This window comes from Bombus affinis, chromosome 17 (genome assembly GCF_024516045.1).
Source record: "Bombus affinis isolate iyBomAffi1 chromosome 17, iyBomAffi1.2, whole genome shotgun sequence".
Classification (NCBI taxonomy): Eukaryota; Metazoa; Arthropoda; class Insecta; order Hymenoptera; family Apidae; genus Bombus; species Bombus affinis.
In genome coordinates this window covers 5639843-5661216 of record NC_066360.1, presented here as the reverse complement: position 1 = coordinate 5661216, position 21374 = coordinate 5639843, and the positions used below count along the sequence as shown (strand labels likewise).

The window sequence follows — 21374 nt, the reverse complement described above, 5'->3', positions numbered from 1 at the left end:
ATAAGACATTAGTATACGAATGCAAGGAATTAAAAGCAGAAATGAATAAATTGCAAGAAGAAAAAAAGAATTTGACAAAATGTTTGGAAGAATCAGAGGAGTCATGTAAAAACATTTCAAATATTTTGGTAGAATTTAAAGAAAAATGCTCGTCTCAAGAGTTATTAATGTCACAACATGAATTTATAATAAAGGATCTAAAAGCTAGTTTAGAAGTTGAAAGAGAGATAAATAAAGAATTAAATACAACTAAAAATGAGTTACAAACATTGGTTCATACCATGGACAAAGATCATAGAGTCCTTGATAATGCAATAAAGAAATGAAAGGAAATATCAGGGTATTTTGCAAAGTCCGACCTAGCACTCCAAGTGAACTTGGAAAAGCGTATGTATTTTATATATATATAAATATTTGATTTTCACAAATACAGCACAGTTAATGACGCCTATTTTATTTTCTCCAGGATGTGTAATATCAACTTTGTAGATGAATGCAATATCGAAGTAGGAAAATTTGATGGGTCTGATACAGTTAATTGCAGTGGAAAATCAAAGGGAACCAGACAAGAATTTTCTTTCGATGAAGTGTTCCCAGCAACTGCTAGCCAAGAAAATATTTTTGAAGAATTAGCCCTGTTAGTTGAATCTGTTTTAGAGGAGTATAATGTCTGTATAGCTGATTTATTTATTAATAATGCCTTTAAGTGGCACATCAAAGACATTGATATTACTGAATGTATCTCCTTTAGATAAATATTATAATGAAACATTAAATTTATTGAGATTTGCTAGTAATGTATACAATTGCTAATCCCAGAATGGAAAAAGAATATGATTAATGTTAATATCCTATGAGCATGACTACAAAACACTATACAAGGTTTCAACAAATAGTATCTCGATTAGATTTGAAAATATCTATGTCATACCTCTTTAAGCATTAATTAGACTGTTTTATATAATGGACAGATATCGTATTTTGTTAAAGAAATACAAATAAGAATAAAGGTAAATTTATATGGTATATAGCAATTAAATCATTAGTTTTTAATGTTTAATATATTAACTGACATATAATATTTATATACCAGTATTATAATGCAACTTGTTTTATTAATAGGATTTACCAAAAGGAATAGTTATACATGATTTTATGCGAATATCACTATTAGAAACAAATTTAAATTTGTCCACTACGTTGAAAATTAATTTTAATGATTTCACACAATTAGAAAATTTTATTGACTGCAATTGAGAAAACACGTATTCCTGTCCATTTACTATTGTAATTCCAATTAGAAAAATAATAAGAACTATTCTCTGGTAAGAAAGTATGTTCACAAGGAAAAAGCAAAATTAACGGATATGGATAAATATGTGAAAATGTAATATTATGGGAAGAAGAAAGCTATATTCCAGAAAGTGTTTGAGACTATGAATGTTGTAATGACATTCTGCAGTGATGAAGGCATCAAGTAAGAGAATTTTGAATTAAGATTTAATTACTTAGAAAATTTTTAAGAATGTTTTCAAATAAAATATTACGAATTAATATTATGAATTTTATTACAAATTTGTTAATTTACGATGAGATTTATGATATAATTTGTTAAATGTCATAAATTTACAAATTTGTAATATAAAAATTTAAAATATTACAGGATTCTTTTATATTACACGATAAAAATGAAATTTTATTTAAAAAGATTCGTTTTCTTGCAGATTTACGTTGCATACTTAAGCATCAAAGTCCTTGGTGATAATAAAAGTGATACCTAATGTTTGGAAATCTATGTTACCTACCAAAAGATGATAGTAGAATCAATCTTGTTAAATGAATTAAAAAGTAATTTAAAGATGAGTTAAATATTTTCAATCTATAGTCAAAGACTAAATATATTCTTAATCTATTTATAATACTTGTACAAAATAAATATAATACTTGTGGTGATTAAATACATATATATATGTTTAATTTCACACAGATATACACTAATTAGGTATAAAAATTTAAATATAACATTTTTATTATGAGATCATTAAATCTTTATAAGAAACTAAGATTACTGTTTAGTAAAATATAAATATATATATATTCGTATATATATATCAATTTTGTAAATCACACTGAAATATTTTTTTACTTAATTACTCTATATTATCATAATTTACATCTCTTCCAAAAAATATAAAGTATTCTGAAATTAAATAAAGTAGCTGTGTATAAATGTACTAGGTTATCCGGAAGATTCATAACGACAGTTAAAATTGATTGATAATACTGATCTTACCATCTGATATAAAAAAAGTAAAATATATTAACAATAACTTTTAATGTTTTCAAATAAGCAACAACTGGATTAGTAGAATTAAGGAAACAACATTTATTTTTTTATATATAGTATTAGATATCGAAATTTACTACTTGATGAATATCTTTTTAAAAAATGTTTAATAAAATAGTTACAAACCTATGCTCATTTAATATTTCTTTTAGAATTATTCATAAAATACATTGCTACAGCCTGATCGTTTAATTTTGAAATACATATTTTATATACTTATCATAAATTATTTTCTTAAATGTAAGTATATTCAAAAGTTATTGAATGTATATTTTACTAACTCATCTGAGAAAAGTGATTTTTATTGATTAAAATATTTAATTAAATATCAATTAATGACACTATAAAAATAATAAACTATTTATAATTTTACAATCGGAAAATTATAATTCGGAACAACTGATAATCTTTATTTATTGTTGTTTAAGTTTCAAACTGCTAATGAAAATTAAATAGAATCGACACATTCAAGTATCGATACGTGTATCGACTTTAAAATATAACCAAGTAAAAATACATATATCAGCGATTACTATTGGGCAAATCTTTTCTATGTCTTCAAATGATTGGTTCTCAGCTCTTGTACTATACTCCTCTGATTGGCTACAATCAAGCAAATTCAAGTTTAAATAAATGCAGTTGTTTAACAGCTTAACCGACTTTTGAATGCTGTGGAGTGAAGTAAACTGTCGTTTCTTTCTTTCTGTACAAGTAACGCTATTAATGTGATTTTGTATATGCGAATATAACAGATTAGGTAATATGATTTAAAAGTAAACAAATAATTGATAGATGTGTGACTACGAGTGACTTAATTGTGTTCTTTTGTTGAACGAGGTTTGTTTTGTCAGATAGTTGTTTATATCAATCGTACACATTAATTTTTTGTCATGTATAATATATTTTCGATTTCACGTAATCCACTATTTAATTAACTATATTTGTTTTATTGTTTTGAATAAAATGTGGTTTGGAGCAGCATAAACAGTAAAGGGGGGCTTGTCTGCTAATGAATGTTGTAATTTGGTAATAATTAAACAATACACTGGAAATATTGGTTTTGCATGTATGGGTATGAATTAAATGTTTTAAAGCATGTAGTTTCCTTTTTTTATTATTGTATTAATACAAATAATTGATCTTTATGTTTAGATGGAATCACGATTGCCAAAGCCAAAAATTAATTTATCAAAAGCAATTAACAGCACAGTGAACATTGCTACAGAAAAAGATAATCAAAAAATGGTAAAAAGCCAAAATGATCTGCCCCATGCAAGTTCTAGTGCTGTTCCTGAGAGACTGACAAAAGCCAAAAGTACAGTAAATATAGCAAAATGTTCAAATGAAAATAAACCTCCAGTTAAACAAACTTTTAGTAGATCAAAGACTATGTCTTCCATTACTACCAAAGCTGTGAAAAGACCAGCTGTTGCAACCATTGCACATGGCGAGACCAAGAAACAATTTACTAAGCCTCCTACTAAAATAAGCACACAGCAAGTTGGTAGTACATTAAGAAATAATACCACCAATAAGTCTAGTCAGAATAACATAGCCCAGAAGGTACAATGCAGTAGTAATGCTGCTAAGCCTTCTAAATGGGACTTAAAGGGTCGATTGGCCCACACAAGTAATGAGTTATCTAATATACGACAGAAATATGCAGAAACTTCAGGAAAATATAACGAACTTCAAGAACAAATGAACACATTAAAGGCAAATGAAAATGTATATAAACTAAAAGCAGAAGAATTTGAAAATTTAAATAAGACATTAGTAAATGAATGCGGGGAATTAAAAGCAGAAATGAATAAATTGCAAGAAGAAAAAGAGAATTTGACAAAATGTTTAAAAGAATCAGAGGAGTCATGTAAAAACATTTCGAATATTTTAGTAGAGTTTAAAGAAAAATGCTCGTCTCAAGAGTCATTACTGTCGCAACATGAATTTATGATAAAGGATCTAAAAGCTAGTTTAGAAGTTGAAAGAGAGATGAATAAAGAATTAAATACAACTAAAAATGAGTTACAAACATTGGTTCATACCATGGACAAAGATCGTAGAGTCCTTCATAATGCAATACAAGAAATGAAAGGAAATATCAGGGTATTTTGCAGAGTCCGACCTAGAACTCCAAGTGAACTTGGAAAAGCGTATGTATTTTATATATATATAAATATTTGATTTTCACAAATACAGCACAGTTTCCTAATGACATTTATTTTATTTATCCAGGATGTGTAATATCAACTTTGTAGATGAATGCACTATCGAAGTAGGAAAATTTGATGGGTCTGATTCAGTTAGTTGCAGCGGAAGACCGAGAGGAACCAGGCAAGAGTTCTCTTTCGATAAAGTCTTTCCACCAACTGCTAGCCAAGAAAATATTTTTGAAGAATTAGCCCTGTTAGTTGAGTCCGCTTTAGAGGGATATAATGTCTGTGTATTTGCATATGGCCAGACTGGTTCTGGTAAAACATATACTATGGAAGGTTTACCGGGTATTGAAATGGAAGGCATGATACCTAGAACGGTATACATTGAACAGTATATATATATATATATATATATTTTATTACTACTTGCAATGTAAAATAGTATGATCTTTTTTAATGATTCAGGTACGACATATATTTCAAAAAATGAAAGAATTTCAATTACTTGGTTGGGAATATCGGATAGAAGCTAGTTTCCTTGAGATTTACAATGAGCATATTGTTGACTTGCTTGATTCTCAAGCTAAGACACATGAAATTAAAATGGCTGATAGTAAGGGACACAATTTGTATGTCAGTAATTTGAAAATACAGGAAATTAATAGCCCTGAAGAATTGCACGAGTGCCTTTTGACGGCGCAATGTAATAGAGCAGTTGCGGCTACTCAATCGAACGAACGGTACACACATAAAGACACACATTCCTATTTTCTATCTTGGATGTACAACAAATACGATAGATTTAAAAATAAATGCATAATTTACTTTTCTAGGTCGTCTAGGTCGCATTCAGTAACAAGAATAAAGCTTGTAGGAACACATCAGTTAAAAGAGGAGATTTCAATAGGAAACTTAAATTTAGTTGACCTAGCGGGATCTGAAAGATTAAAAGGGGAAGAATCTGTACGACTGGCAGAAACGAAAAACATTAATAAATCGTTAGCAAACTTGGGCAACGTTATCTTGGCCCTTTTGAAAAAACAAGAACATATTCCATACAGAAATTCAAAGCTCACTCATTTATTAATGCCGTCTTTGGGTGGCAATTCAAAGACTTTGATGTTACTGAACATATCTCCTTTAGACGAATGTTATAACGAAACATTGAATTCATTGAGATTTGCTAGCAGTGTAAACAGTTGCAAACCCGGTAATGCAAAAAGAACACGACTAGTGCTACAAAACTCCGCATGAAGTTTCACCAAATAGTATTTTTATTACACTTCAAGATTTTAGTGTTTTTAAGCATTATTTTTTAAAAGCATTATTTAGACTATTTTATATAGTAAACGCACATCCTCTTTTGTGTCATTTTATTTTTTTCTTTTATAAATTGCAACAAAAACTGTAAATAGTTCAATATAAAATATATTACCATAATACTGACATAATCTACATATTCGCTCAGTTTAACTGAAATTTCCATATTTTCAAAGATATTGTATATAATTAAAAGAAATAACTTTTTTAAACTATTATTATATTCGTTATAAAAATAAAGTCTCTGACTTGATTCGAACCAATCCCTTCTGGTTTAGCAAAATGAAACCGTGTACGTCTTTTATTAATTGCGTTTTTTGGCAACAATTGTATTATTTAAAGTAATAGGAAAAAATTTTTCTACGTTGCCAGACATAGGTATTAGCTGGTGTTAATATATTTATTTGTTATATTTATTACATAATTTTAATAAATTTTATTTTATTTAGCGTTTTATGTTACAATGTATAGTACAAATAGAATAATAGGTGTATAATAAATGCACATAAATAATTTATAGCAATAATATATCAATAAATGCTCTAGTATGTACTTATGGCTGGCAATATGTGTTTCCTCTAGCAGTGCACCGTGCGGTCGCACATCGCGGTGTTTATAAATGTTTTTCCTATCAAGAGCATCGGAGACGAGTAATATTGATAGTGTATTCATTAACCATGAGAGGTCCTTCTCAGTGTCCATTTTTTAACAAAATTTCGCATTTAAACGTTGATTGACGATCTCTTTAGTCCCTACATATCTATCAGAAAGAAAAATTCTCTCTGTTTTTAATATTTTCTAATCTCTAGTGACTAGTGCAGTAATAATATAAGTTAAAAGGATTTTGCTAATTCTGTGATATGGCGAAACATCATCCAGATTTAATTTTCTGTAGAAAACAACCAGGAGTTGGTAAGATTTATACATGTACTAGGTTAAATTGCAATTTTGAATTTTAGGTTAAGTTTGCTTTATTAGTTTACGAGAATACTATTTTTTTTTACGAAATTCTTACTTAAAGACAAAAGAAATTATTTTATTATTGTTATATTTTCAATAAATATATGATTATTACAAATGTTGACTATAATATATTTTCATCTGAAATATATATATATAAATAATGATATTGTTACATAAACAACAAACTTCCTTAATAAATAATTAGATTTATTTGTACCTTCATTGTTAATTGATTATATAATAATAATTTTTCAATATATATATGTATCAATAGTATATGTGTCAAAATTCTTGTATAGATATATGTATCTGTATACAATTTTTTACCTTTCATAAAATTAACCTTTTATTTACATTGTACCCATTTACATAGAAATTTAAGAAATGAAGAAGTAAAATTACAATTATTGGATAAATAGATTTATATATAAAAACATTATCAATATCGTATAATTGTTATGTGATACTAATAAAATCATGTATACATATACAATTAAAATAGTCCATTATTGAACTTTTTATGATGAAAATCAAATTTATTTTCAGCAATAGGGAGGTTATGCGAGAAATGTGACGGTAAATGTGTAATTTGTGATTCTTATGTAAGACCTTGTACTCTGGTTCGGATTTGTGATGAATGCAATTATGGATCTTATCAAGGCAGATGTGTTATCTGTGGTGGACCTGGTGTGTCTGATGCCTATTATTGCAAAGAATGTACAATCCAAGAGAAAGATGTAAGTTTTTAAAAAGTAATTTAATATGTGTTCTTAATAAATTATGTTCTTTATTTTTGCATATAAAATTATGGAATTTGATTTATTAAATGGTCAGATTGTTAACTATTGTAATTTATATCTTTGTTATATTTCATATCATGTCATACTTCAAAGCTGGCTTATGATATTAATTAATTGTTGGAGATAAATTCAGGCACACATAAAGATTTTGTAGGAAGAGTAAATTCCGTTTTTGCAATTTTTAATAAACTGTTTAATAGAATCATTCATTTTCCATAAATTTATGATCATATTTACAAGCATATTAATTAACTTAAAAGCATATTGAGATCAGTGAATTTGAACAGAAATAATTTTATATATTTCAAAATCTTCTGAACTTATGTATATGTGCATATATCTTGTGAAATTTTTATTTTATTTAAAATAAGAAAGGCAACAAAAGGAATTCAATATTATTGTCCACGATTTTTCAGACGAGTGGAAAACATCCAAACAACTTTTTTAAAGAAAAATTTATAAATTTAATGCTTCAAACTTTTAAAAGTATAGTTTATTTCTCTGGACCCATACAGGGCTGGAATCACAATAAATCTATATTGAGTAATGTTTAAATTCGAAATGCACATTGATCAACCTGATTGATATAATTATAATAAATGTATAGTTCATTTCTCATATTTTGTAATTTATACAATTTTTAATAAAAGCAATTTGTTAATGTTATATGTATAATGTTTCTATATATTTGAGATTAAATATATATGTTTTATATTCCAGCATAAATCCAATATCTTTGTAGCCAGAACTTTTATCTTTTTTTTTTAATTAGCTATAAATTATACATTAATATACAGACATTTATGATATACATTATAATTTAACATTCATAATCTTTAGCAAGCAGCGGGAGATAATGAGAAAGGAAGACATACAGATAGAAAGGGAGAAATATTTACATAATTTTCTTGTTTATGTATTTAAGAGATACTTCAATTTACAACTTTCATTTTAAATATGCTGGATTTACATCTAAATCTTGTTTAAAGCACGTTATCAATTCTTTTTCTATGACAATGTCAATCGAATAGAGATTGTGCAGCACTACCATACTAAGTATTATGTACTCCAATAATAAAAGTACCATATAGAGTGCTACATTTTAATTCATTTAGATAAGTATTTTCATAAAAAAGATATGAAAAAATATCTAAATAAAATCAAAAGTTGTAGACGGTTACAGCATATTAAGGAAGACAGAATGTGCTGACATTTATATATATATATGACTTATAATGTGTAGTAATAGATTGAAATTTGAAATTTGGTTTGTTGCAGCGTGATGGTTGTCCAAAGATTGTAAATCTTGGGAGTTCAAAGACTGATCTATTTTATGAAAGGAAAAAATATGGGTTCAAAAGAAGATAAGGACTGGTACCAACAATTTTTGACGTGTACAAAATGTTTCTAATAATTGCAAATAAACAACTTTTTTTTATAAGATTGTAATAATTTCTATTTTTTAATTTAAAAATTGAATTTCAAATTCGCGATCATACAATCTTTTTGTTACAAAATGTGTGTACGAATTAACGTTTTTGTAAATTGTAAAGAAATTTAAAATGGAAAAATAAATTGTAATCGTGCATAGAGAAGCGTTGTACTTTTTCTTTTACATAAATATTATCTTGCATAACATAATACCGTGTTTTGAAAAATGAATACCAACACTCTTTGACAATTTCGAAAATCTTTATTTTAATTGCATATTTAGTCCATAATTTAATTTATAAGATTAGATTTGTAATAGAATTGTCACTCCACCAAGAATCCACTTACTACCTCTCTCTCCTTAGTTCTTAATTTGAACGTGCACACGTGAGTAGGACGCGATCGTGTTTTATACACAGGACAATTCATACGTATTCTTTAAATCTCATTTGTCCAGTATAATCGCCCTAATATACATTATTGGTAATAATGGAAACAATTCCTTAAATCGAGAGTCTATGATACATCCTGTTTGAACGACTCATCGTGCACCATACATGTACAATCCGTTTATATATGTGCCCCCTCTTGGTGCTGATCTGTAAAGTTTTTGTGAAAAATCTATTATTACTCTGGAATAAAATTTATACAAATTGTAACTGAATTTTGTTAATGATGAAAACTAGTGAGTTTATTTAAATGTATGTACTCGAAATAAAATATTAAAAATATTTAAAAATACAGTTAATATATCTTTCTTTATTAATAATTTAAAATATTTGCATATACACATGTATACATATATATATGTCGGGTTCACATTATGATTAGGGTTAGGGGCGTGTAACGAATCTTCATTTGGATTAGACATTGTTGTTATGCAATAAGGAAGATATTTACTAGTTCAAATATGATTATTACAGAATTTGACAAGTAACCGTGGTAATTAGATACTCGAGAAGCTAATCACAATAATCCTAGGATGATCAATAACGAATCCGGTTCACTAATCATAATGTGAAACCGACATATATCCAATTTATAATACATATGTATATATATATGTAAATTTGCTGTTTTAACAACGATTAACATAGTAACAGAGAAATTTGTTTAATTGCTATTTGTGCTTAGTTACGCTCTAAATTATTTAATTATTTATTTTTAAAACATATATTGACTAAAAAAAAAACAATTATTAAAGAATATAATTTACGAACTTTGCTAATATCATCGCTAGTAAAAAGTAATGCTTTATCTTATTAGTAGCATTTCCTAATTTAACTGCAGGTTACAAGAAAGACAGTTATAGTATGTTTTAAACAATGTTACAGTTGCGAGATATATTCTAAATATGGCTTTATAATTAATAAAAAATCTGTTAAAGAGTATTAATATGAAGTTATTACATTACACAAGGTATCCTAAACATTGTTTTTTTGCCTTCTCTCATTGTTTCAATAGTTACAAATCTTCGATTCGTAATTTCTAATTTAACGTTATGATCCATTAAGATTTAAAATCACTTACCTTATTCTCGAGGATGGTACCCACCGATGGGGGTAGTCACCAACATGTTAATATAACTGCTAAAAAATTCGACCAATGTGCAAAATGGACAAATTGTGAATAATAAGAAATAAATATAAAAAAAAACTTTCCCTATTCCATCCTTGCGTCCCAAATTTTCTACGTTCTGCAAGTACTGCGTGATAATAGCAAAGTGCAAATAATATTGCTTTGAATTTGGTTTCCTTGCTGCAGGACTCAAAAGTTTCCTGGGTAAAGTTATCCAACGCCTTGTGAATATTCGCTCGAATTCCAGATGGTGGTTCGTTCGTGATCTTTATGGCTGATTCTAGTATACCCTGTGTACAATTTAACGAACCTTACATTTTACGTTACATTTTACCATACGTATTTGATATGTACTTGTACTAATTCAAGAATAATAAGAGAAGTCTTATCATTAATCTTATTTGTGTTTGATATAAAAAATAGAATATTTAAGGAAACATTGGTATGTGCAAAAATGAGATTGATATAATGCGAGGTAATAGTCGTGTTATAGCAAAACATATCTTTTTCTCGATGCTTACATTATAGATTCTTAAAGGTTGATTGTTAAGAAAAATAAAATAGATTGGGAAAAGAAAAAAAAGCCAACACCACACGGAGTTCCCAGGCGGTCACCCATCCAAGTACTATCCGTGCCCGGCGCTGCTTAACTTTCGTGATCGGACGAGAACGAGTGCACCCAGCGCGGTATGAGCGTTGGCTGAAATAAGTGATTTTTTTATTTGTCTTTGATTGTCAAAGAAATAGAATATTTAAAAAATGTTGTATTTTGTATTTTGATACATTGTCTCAGTGATATTCGACTTCCGGTACGTCAGGCGTCCCGCAGGGGGAACGACGACTGTGCAATTATGCATGGGATCCTTTTGTGCAATTATCGAATGTTCCCGTTTGTTCTTTCTAAATGAAATGCACATACATTGCTAGCTAAAAGTTTGAAACCACTTTCTCAGTTGTATCTGTATTAAGTATTTTGCTAATATCGTTATTAATTTGAAATTAACGTTATAGTTATTAATAGTAATTTATTTTCATAAATTTTTAACGAGAGAGTTTTCTAAGGTAACAGAATTGTAGTTTTTTTTGTAATTCTCGTGTTTTGTAAAACACGCAGTAATTACAATTTTTTGACTGGTAAACATATATACAGTGTGTCCGGTTTATCGTGAATGCCACGAGATGTTTCAGAAAAAATTGCACTACTTAAAGGGGAACGTATTATACGCTATTGTGTTTGACATTGCGGTGACCTTGAAACCTGATCTTGAACGTGACATTACAATTTTTAAATACAGAGATCTATCTTTTATTACTCCTATACGATAAACAATATTTATACATATAGGAAAGATACAAAACGTAATAATATAAATATGCAGCATTCTTATATATATCACAATAAACAGTATAACTAAAGGTAATAAACAAACAGTATTGAGTATACAGTATGTATAACGATCGGGGCCAGAAGTAGGAATGGAAGATAACCGGAAAGGTGACTTCCCAAGAATTTGCATACTATTCAGTAATTATGTAAATTAATTTAGGGAAGAAATATTTGTGGCGCGTATTTTTTTCTACAATGATTAATAGTAAAACAGTTACAGGTAATTAAAAATTAGTAAGGCCGAACGTTTCCGACCACGTACCGAGTGTACCTAAAGAATGCGTGACTTCATAAGTCTGTAACGGTGCTCAAATATCAGTAAAGTTTTAATTTAATTATTTTAATTAATAGGTAAGTATATGGAACGAAAATATGAACTAATGAGTTTCTAATAACCTAAACTTTTGTTATCAGTAACCTTCTTAATTATGGAAAAAGATTCAAATATCGAATTGGGCCAAATTATCTTAATTATTATATTAAATTATCAAATTATAATAAAATATATAAATATTAAATTATTAAAATTCGCGCTTACTCTACAGGTCTATACAATGCGTGCACCGAAGGTGGGAGCAGAGAGAAATTTCCTCTCTGATAGAGGTTAGAAACAGACAGTGCAACACAGAATAGATAAAATTATTTCTTAGTATATTTCTTATTACGAGCAAGCAATTCTAGAAATTGATGGAGGATAACTCTTGCCCATAAATCCGAGCAAAGTTTTGGTTATATATCTGAATACTACAGTCCATATACACTTGATCAGGTATTATTTGAAATTATTTAATTTCGTCTAATGTGGTTTTTTACTATCATTCTGTATATGTCGTACATGCGAGCGGTCACCTGTGCGTTTGTGTAAAAACGTATAGAGCAAAAATGTGAACATGCATAAAAACTTGTTGTTACATCGCGTGAAATGGTCCGCGCGACGTCCTTCATTGCCTGGCAGCCTATATGGTTCACATACTGTCCTTTCGATCCTCAATAAACCTAAAGACCCGCCATAAACTTTACTTTTTTAACTTAGTCGTTTTAACACATGCTTTTTAAGTTAATCTGTTTGTCCTGAAGGATTTTCTAATCCTAGAGGTATTTACGGTTTATGGCTGGACCTTAGAACAGTCCTTAGGTTTATCGCATGTTCTTACAAATTACGGACAAAGCGGATAGCTACCTAACGGAAAACGGGGATAATTGTCTAGCGGAAAATGAGGATAATTGTCTAACGGAAAACGAGGATAATTGTCTAACGGAAAAGCCGATGTTTCCACCTAAGAAATTTAACAAAGATCTTATTTGAGACGGAAATTGTTCCGAGATCCGGCTTTCTATACCCAATTTCGTCCCTCGGTCTATCTTCGATGTTAAGCAGTTAACTGCGGAATTTAGTTTTCAAAATCCCTTACGGGGTGCGTAATTAAAATCAAGCAATGTCATGTAATTAACGCAGTTAATTGTTTAAATGATGCAACGATTTTGATGAGCTTAAAATGTTGTAAATATCAGTACTGAAGAATTTTTCTGTATAAATCTACACATATGTCCCCTACAACCGCTGTTTTGCCTTAGTTTGCCAAAGTTAAATATTCTATACATTGTCAATAAAATAATGAGAACCTTAAATATTGACAATAATATTGATAATAAATATTTATCGTCTGAACGTTCTTTTAAAGATTTCCGGTTTCTTAATTACTAATTTCTATTTATTTTAAATTTAGATTTATTAAGTAATTCATTAAAATTAGTAGTAGAGAGAGACAGTGAGTACCTTGCTGTAAAGTTCTAGCATATTGAATTCTTCTGGTAGTTTGTCCAATAAGTCTTCTATTTGTCCTTTTATTTTATCTTCTTTTGAAATATCTCCGCTTGTTGTATCGCTGGCAGTTCTTGTTAGTATACCCAATAACGTTTTAAACAAATTTTCCACAATTTGCGTTAAAAACCCTAATAAATGTATAAAATAAATTCTTCAGTGTATTAATTTCAAGAAGAGCTTTTATGTTAAATCGAGAATTGACTAAATTGTCTATTTGGCATTATATTACGAATTCATCAATTTATGAATTCTAAGGACAAATTGGAATTTTTTTTATTGGACTATTTCGAAACTTCGTCAAAAAATGTACGTACAAAATTTCTATTTGTGCCTGGTAGATTATTATGAGAAATAAGTGCTCGTGCGTAGTATATAACAGCAAAAATTATTCGACGTATTGAAAATAAATTTCTTTATACGTATAATGCAATATAAATAGGAAAAAGACACAGCAACCATTTATTTATATATAAATATATATAAAAGATGTCGATATTATTTTCTTTTGTTTAATAGTTTAATTGTTGAACAGTTTAATCATTGTTAACGGTTAGTTCTTAAGAATTTAGTCTGAAATGCAGACGTGTCTTTCTCAGATAAAAATTAATTACATTACACAATTATTACAACCAGAATTCTTACGTCTTCTAACTTATATTCCCTAACAGAGCCTAACAGTCAAGGGCCTCAGTATAGGTTTCAAATTTTGCAACATCTTTATCTCTGGTATATATATACATATATAAAGTGCAAAGTGCTTTTATGTTCGTTCGGTTATAACTGAAAAACTACTGCACCGATTTAAATTGGACTCGAATCATTCGATAAAGAATATTCCAAAGATGGTTTAACCAAATTGGCACCTATTTACTATTTTAAGTTGTCAAGCAATGAAAGAGAGCACTAAAATTTCAGAACGAATAAACTGCTGCTTCACTGGTAACAGTGAAGTTGGTATGACAGTGAAAGATGGCCCGAACAGATCAATCGTCATTCTTCAGCTGTAATCGGAATAAGTTTGAGCGCCGTATGCGACAAATTTTTTTTTTTTTATCATTTAATTTGTACTTTACAATTTATTCAGCTACACATTTGGTAAATTTGTCTAATTGAATTGCTAAGTAACATGTGGATGGCTATCCCTAGCGGGATACCATCTTCGAGTTTGACTATTTTATTTTTGTAGTGAGGTCAGTGGGGTGTTTTCTTTTTATTCTTCTTGCTATGAAAGTTTTGCTCGCTTCAGCAGCTAGCTGATTTGGATATGTTGCCGTTCTTTCCTTGTATTTTTCTGCGTACCTACTAATTTCTTCTTTGACCTTTGGTATTTTTAAGGCTTTGTGTATATCCTCGTTTCTGACATACCATGGGGCATTGGCTATTGTTCTGAGTATCTTCTAGAAGGGATTCTGGTTTATTTACATGACTCATTGCTCCTGTCCCCCATAGCGGTATTCCAAATTGGTTTTATTATCGTTTTGTAAATTTTAGTTTATTTTCCATGGTCAAAAAAATAAATGTTTAAAGAAATAAATGTGTGCCAAAATGAAAATGATATAATATATGGTAATGGTCGCGTAATATTAAAACAACGCAATCACTTGATGCTTAGAATATAGATTATTAAAAATTGATTGTTAAGGAAGTCGAATTGATTCTTTAGGATTACCTTATTTTTTGTACAAGAGGAGACTAGGGGGTTATTTATGACTATTTCGAATATTTTGCTTATGTTGGATAGGGGATTTATATATCGCAGGTTTGAAGGTGAGAAGCGGTTTTTATTTTTTTTTCTTTTGTGATGGTTGTTAATTTAGCTTTTTTCCATTTTCTGGGGAAATATTATTATATATAATATTAATATTATTATATATATTATTTATTATTTATTGCATATTCAAAGAGCACTGTGTAATATTATTTGATTTTGTTGGGCGTTTATTGTTTAATTTAGAGAAAATGATTTTTAGTTGGTTATAATTTGTAAAGTAGTTTATTTCTGTGTCTGGTTGTTTGTGGTAGTTCGAAGTGTTTTCATTAGAGAATATGAAGACTGTCTTATTTAGCGATATGTCTTGCTCTATTTCATTTTTCAGTTTAACTGTTTCGAAGATAATAATTCTGTTAATTATCTTCGATCCATGTGTTCGTTGTGTGTGTGTGTGTGTGTGTGCGTTTTGAAAGTGATTGCAGATAATATAGTTTTTTCCGTTGTTTTACATGATATGAAATAACTAGACTCCATGTCTTTATTGATGTTCTGTATCGCTATACCTACTTCTTGGAGAAGAGGAGCTTCCTTTGGAGGTATTTTGAAAGAAGGGATAGAGTTAGGTTCTTTTGACCTAAAAATTTGATTTCTCTGTCTTTTTAGATATATTTTTTTATTTTGGTCGCCTATTTTCTTTTTTATCGTAAAAATAGTTGTATTTTCGGTTGTTTATTTTGATTAGTATGTAGCTTTTGTCTCGTTGTAGCTCGCTTTCGCAGTCAAGGCGTTATTTTGGAAGGGTACACCGATAGCTAAAACGATCCCCTTCAACATTCGTAGCAGTATTTCTAATTTCCTATGCTATGAGTTTATTGTAAGGATAATTGACGGATTTTAACGGTCCGAACGGTCAAGCGCAACCCTAAGTCAATATCATCGAAGCCTCATGTACATACATTCATCTTTGTATAGTTCACGCTCTTTCTGCGAAGGATCCCACGCAATTGGGGCTCCTTCATGTAGTAAATGCCATCTTTCGGGCTAATATACCGTTAGACGATTATCTTGAAAACCAATCAGCGTGCGAATTTGGGGTCCTCCCTTTTCAGCCATGTTGGACTCTAACTCGATACGTGTTGGGTTCGCTAGAGTCTAACAACGGCATCAGCAGTCTCGTTCGAGCAGTTCAATCGTGAACACGTAGGAGGCAACCAGCTCCCGTGCCTTCGAATCTCTAATCGTAGAGTAACGAACAGTTTCAATCTCTCAGTGCTCTTCAAGAGCTCCTGCAGGCGTAACGATCAGTGGACAGCCCTGTGCGAAGTCTTCATTTTTGAACGATATCTCCAAGCATACGCGAAGGTAAGTATCATTTTAGTGATTGAACGATTAGTAAACCGTCTCATGCGGGTCTTTCAAATGCGAGCGACATCGAGACGCGTTCGCGGACGAGTGTATCGTTAATCATTCGTATCGTCGTACGATAATTCAGCATTCGTTTGGTCGTACATCGCGTCGCGGCATTCGCTTCAGTTGCTTCGAATCGCTTAATCGTCCGCAGTAAGCATTCGTTAATTTCGTATTAATCGTCGAAGACAATTCGAAACTTTCTCATCGTTTGTTCTTCGATATTTTGTTTTTGAGTTTTAACTTTGTCAATTGTTCTTCGCGCATCGAGTCATTACTCTCCCTCGTAAATCTGTTATGCAAGATTAACTCGACGGGGATCAAGTTACAGAGCGCGGTATCGTCGATATCAGACGCACGCGTACAGGTTAGACATATCGTTATTTCTTTAACCGTTTGAGTACCAAGCAGCGTGATCGCGCTGTTTAGATTTTGTATTACAAATTTTGTATTACATTGTTATCTTAACAATTTTTATTGAACAAAATTTGAAATAATTATAAACTAATAGTACGCATATATAAAAATATAGATGTATTTCATAAGAATAACGAATATGACGAGCGCTTTTATGCCGCTTTTGTTTCTTTTCGCAATCGATTAAGAAGCTATCGTGTCGTTCAGGACTTTTCGACCCTGGATTTTCAAAATCCCCGAGGCTCAAACGGTTAAATTATGTCAATATTATCTTAAATAATTATTTTTCTATTTACTCTATATGATTTTCGAAACATTAAACGATTATTATTACTCGACTATTTCAGTATTGATTATGATACATTTTTAATTACGGTTAAACTTGTCTGTACTGGTATGAGAGACTGTAAAATTAATTCGAAACAGTATTTTACAGAGACTGATGAAACCGACGAGTTAGATATTTATATAATTAAAAGTTATTTCTATTTCTGAATTTTCTTTGCGAATATGTTAACTGTGCTTGAGCAGCGCTGCGTAAAATATATAAGAAACATATTTTAAATACTATTTTAAGTAGTTGTTGGTCCACAATACGAATAAAATATTTTATGTATTAAAGAAATATGTAGTAAAGAATAAACTATCTTTATTTTCACAATGTGGTACATAAAACAAAGTATCTTATCATTGTATTGTGGATAGCGTTTAAAATGTTTCTTAACAATGAAAAGTGATTAAGCAGAAGGTTAATACAAGGGCGCAAGAATCCAACATATTTACAAGTTAAATTCATGTTCTTTTTAACTCTGCTGTGGTCTCCGGGTCTCTTTGTTCTTACTGCTTTTTTTCTCTAAGAATTTCTGTATTCTTTGGACGCATAGAGCAAAATGTTATCCGACTGTTGAAGCCGATACATTTGAGAAAAATACGTGCGATCATAGAAAATTTAGGGAACGCACTAAGACGGTAATATGACCCGCGTAGGAAAGCTGCAAAAGAAATAGCAGAGAGTGTTATGAATACATCGGAACATTTCAAAGAGAAAATAAGAGTTCGTAAAAATTTTACTAATGCCAAAATTTTGTTTGCTAGAATAGAATGTACTGGTTCTTTGCAATGAAAGTATAGAGGACTGGTAAATAGGATGTTTGATCGTGAGATTTACTAGATGTTATTACTTGTTGTCGTAACCGTCGAATATATTTAAAAATGATAAATACATATACAGATTATATTCGCTGAGTCGCTCGTACACAGTATAAATCGCAAAGTAAAATTACTAATTAATACTCAGTAAATGCTCGCTAGATAATCGTCGATAACTCGGTAGATAACTTGTGATAACACTTAGATCGCTCGTCGATACAAAAAGATACTCGTAGATGCTGATAGATACTAAACTCTTTTCTATTTGGGTTTCTATTGGGTTTCGTACTGGCTGGGAGGCCGTCGGAAAATTCAAATTCGAATTTCGTCTATCGTTTTTTCGTTTATCGAATTTTCTTCGTCTATCGTTACACGTAGCGGCGACGCTGTTTTTAGCCCGAGTATTTTTATTCTTACATTAAATGTGTCCGAACGATCTTGATACTCCGAGGCAAAACAACAACATGATTTGAATTGTTCTTAGTGCTTGTATTACTACAAAAGTCATTATGAAGGATATGGTAACATACTACTACATTTTCCCGGTCCTTTAGTTGGAAAAGATAACTTTCTTCTTCAAACTCTTACCGAGTAATTTAGTTGAATGGAAGACCGCAACAGGATTAAGTATGGATATTCGCTAGTAACAAGTATTATTCAAAGTTTTCTGCGCTTGGGTTACTCCTTTGTGGGCAAACACGCAATCCATTTTTTTTTTTTATTTAATTTCTACTTTCCAATTTGTCCAGCCGGACATTTGTTAAATTTTTCTAAATTTTTTTGTGGATGGCTATCCCTAGCGGGATACCATCTTCGAATTTGACTATTTTATTTCTGTAGTGAGGTCAGTGGGGTGTTTTCTTTTTATTCTTCTTGCTATGAAAGTTTTGTTCGCTTCAGCAGCTAACTGATTTGGATATGTAGCCGTTCTTTCCTTGTATTTTTCTGCGTACCTGCTAATTTCTTCTTTGACCTTTGGTATTTTTAAGGCTTTATGTATATCCTCGTTTCTGACATACCATGGGGTGTTGGCTATTGTTCTGAGTATCTTCTAGAAGCGACTCTGGTTTATTTACATGACTCATTGCTCCTGTCCCCCATAGCGGTATTCCCTACGTTTTGTAAATTTTTTATTAGTTTATTTTCCATGCTGACTTTCGAGTTTCGACTAGTTAGCCAGTACATTTGTCTTCTTTTTATCCATATTTTGTCTATAATTGATTTATATATATATTGCTTTATAATTGATTTATATGTATATTGCTTTCATGAAAGTTATGAGTCTTAGTGGAGTGTTAGTATTTAACTTGCTTTGTTTGTGTTATGTGCGTGCTATTCAATTGGGTATTAGGCGGTTTCCGTTTTCGTATCTTAAATGTAATTTGGTTAAATCGACTGGGGTTTGCTTTTATATTGCAGTCATTTTTTCATTTTTCTGATACGCGCTGGTAGTAATATGACTGATGTTTCCGGATTAGAGTGCTAGTGTTACGTCGAAGGTGTCACGACCAGCTCAGTTCAAAACCGGAGATAAAGATGTGGCGGCACTCGGTAACAATATATATCGCCGAAGCGAAGTGCCTAATGAACCATCAATATCCCAACGTTTATTCCGCTTATTGTTCGAGAAGAAGGCGTGCGTGCCTATAGTCGCGAACGCCTAACAAACTGGTGGACAGTGGGGATATTGAGGGGTGACAAAAGAATCTCTTTTTGTAAGAGTTCCTTTTTTTTATTTTTCATCATAAATTTCTTTTTTGCTTTTTTTGTTATTTTACGCGACAAAGGCACGGGGAGTAGTGAAACTAAGAAATCACTGAACGTTTCCTTGCGTCGTTCGAATGATTTCGCTTAGGTTTAAATGTTTCAAAAGCAAGGTAAAAAATTCAGACTTTAGCTATGGCGATAGAATTTATTATGTGAATTCAACAGAGTGACGGTTAAGAATGTTTGGAAAGAGTGTGATATAACGATTCTTGACTCTCCGGTGGCTAACTGAGAATCAATGGCTGCGGTTCCGAAATATATTGATGGCCGTCAGCCCTGAGGTGATTTTCGTGTAGGACGTGTAGGGTACCAAAGAAATACTCGTTGGTGTTTAACAGTATATTTATTAGCAACTCTCGCTTTCGATTCTTTACGCCCGATTCCAACTGACGATACTCTCCTCTCGGTTACAACTCAACTGTTTTGTTGATCCGATTCGTTTCTTTTTGTTATCCGTCAATATCCCTAGTACGCACGCGTTCGTTACGCGTCCGCCACCGTTGCCACCTACTCCCTCTTACAAATATTCGATGGAAGGGCCTCATTGATATCAATGCCTCATTAGGCCTGTCGGCACTTGCGCTTTGGTAATACCGTTGTAAAGTTTTGTTGTCGAGTGCCGCTACAGCCTTATTCAAGTTTTCCCACCCTTTCTGCTTGCTGGCATTTGCGCTCTATCGCCGACATTGTGTGTATGTCGCGTTACTATAATAGAGACCAAAGAAGCCGTTGTACAGTGTCACCTGACTAGTCCAGCCGTGTCGTCCGTGAATGTTAGTGAGGTGGTGTGTCGTGATAGGAGCGGAAGGAATACTCAGATGTTCAACAAAAAGTTTATTAACTGTCAACAATTACCAGTCAACAATTTACGATCCACAATTACGATTAATTATCGAGAGTTTATAATCGCGTATCTCGGCTCGTGTTTGCTTTTCTATGACGCTGAACCTTTCGCACTTCGCGGCTCGAGGAAGAATGAATCCTTTGTTCGAAATCAAACGGATTCTTTCCTTAGTTGCCCTTCGATATCCCTACTACACACGCGGTTATTAGATGTACCGCGGCCGTTACCGCGTATGCATTCTTCCGAATATTCGGCGAAAGAACCGTAGGGAT

The 21374-nt window shown here is 31.0% G+C and overlaps 3 protein-coding genes and 1 non-coding gene across 6 annotated transcripts in view; 3 read left to right on the top strand and 1 right to left on the bottom strand.

Annotated features, from left to right (window-relative positions):
- The first annotated feature begins 295 nt into the window (after positions 1–295).
- On the top strand, positions 296–5943 carry LOC126926336 (protein claret segregational-like). Of its 3 annotated transcripts, XM_050742635.1 has the most exons (8): positions 296–387; positions 467–1010; positions 1123–1477; positions 1725–1848; positions 3500–4500; positions 4583–4880; positions 4969–5243; positions 5337–5943. In XM_050742635.1, the coding sequence occupies exons 5-8, from the start codon at positions 3500–3502 to the stop codon at positions 5755–5757; spliced, it is 1995 nt and encodes a 664-aa protein (XP_050598592.1). In that variant the 5' UTR covers positions 296–387; positions 467–1010; positions 1123–1477; positions 1725–1848; the 3' UTR covers positions 5758–5943. The 3 variants fall into 3 exon arrangements, with proteins under 3 accessions (XP_050598592.1, XP_050598594.1, XP_050598593.1); XM_050742637.1 differs by lacking the exons at positions 296–387; positions 467–1010; positions 1123–1477; positions 1725–1848 and adding an exon at positions 2843–3184; XM_050742636.1 differs by lacking the exons at positions 296–387; positions 467–1010; positions 1123–1477; positions 1725–1848 and adding an exon at positions 2845–3104.
- Positions 5944–6365: 422 nt separating this feature from the next.
- On the top strand, positions 6366–9027 carry LOC126926337 (PHD finger-like domain-containing protein 5A). The gene is made up of 3 exons (XM_050742638.1): positions 6366–6735; positions 7333–7523; positions 8865–9027. Exons 1-3 carry the CDS (start codon positions 6684–6686, stop codon positions 8952–8954), a joined length of 333 nt encoding a protein of 110 aa, XP_050598595.1. The 5' UTR covers positions 6366–6683; the 3' UTR covers positions 8955–9027.
- A 2150-nt stretch (positions 9028–11177) lies between these two features.
- LOC126926411 (5S ribosomal RNA) lies at positions 11178–11296 on the bottom strand. Its single transcript, XR_007714544.1, has one exon. It is a non-coding gene; the product is annotated as a 5S ribosomal RNA (ribosomal RNA).
- Positions 11297–16669: 5373 nt separating this feature from the next.
- The window catches only part of LOC126926350 (uncharacterized), a 44389-nt gene continuing 39684 nt past the window's right edge, over positions 16670–21374 (top strand). Inside the window, exon 1 of the mRNA XM_050742663.1 lies at positions 16670–16880. The gene's annotated coding sequence lies outside the window, so the exon portion shown is untranslated. The remainder of the gene's footprint in view (positions 16881–21374) is intronic.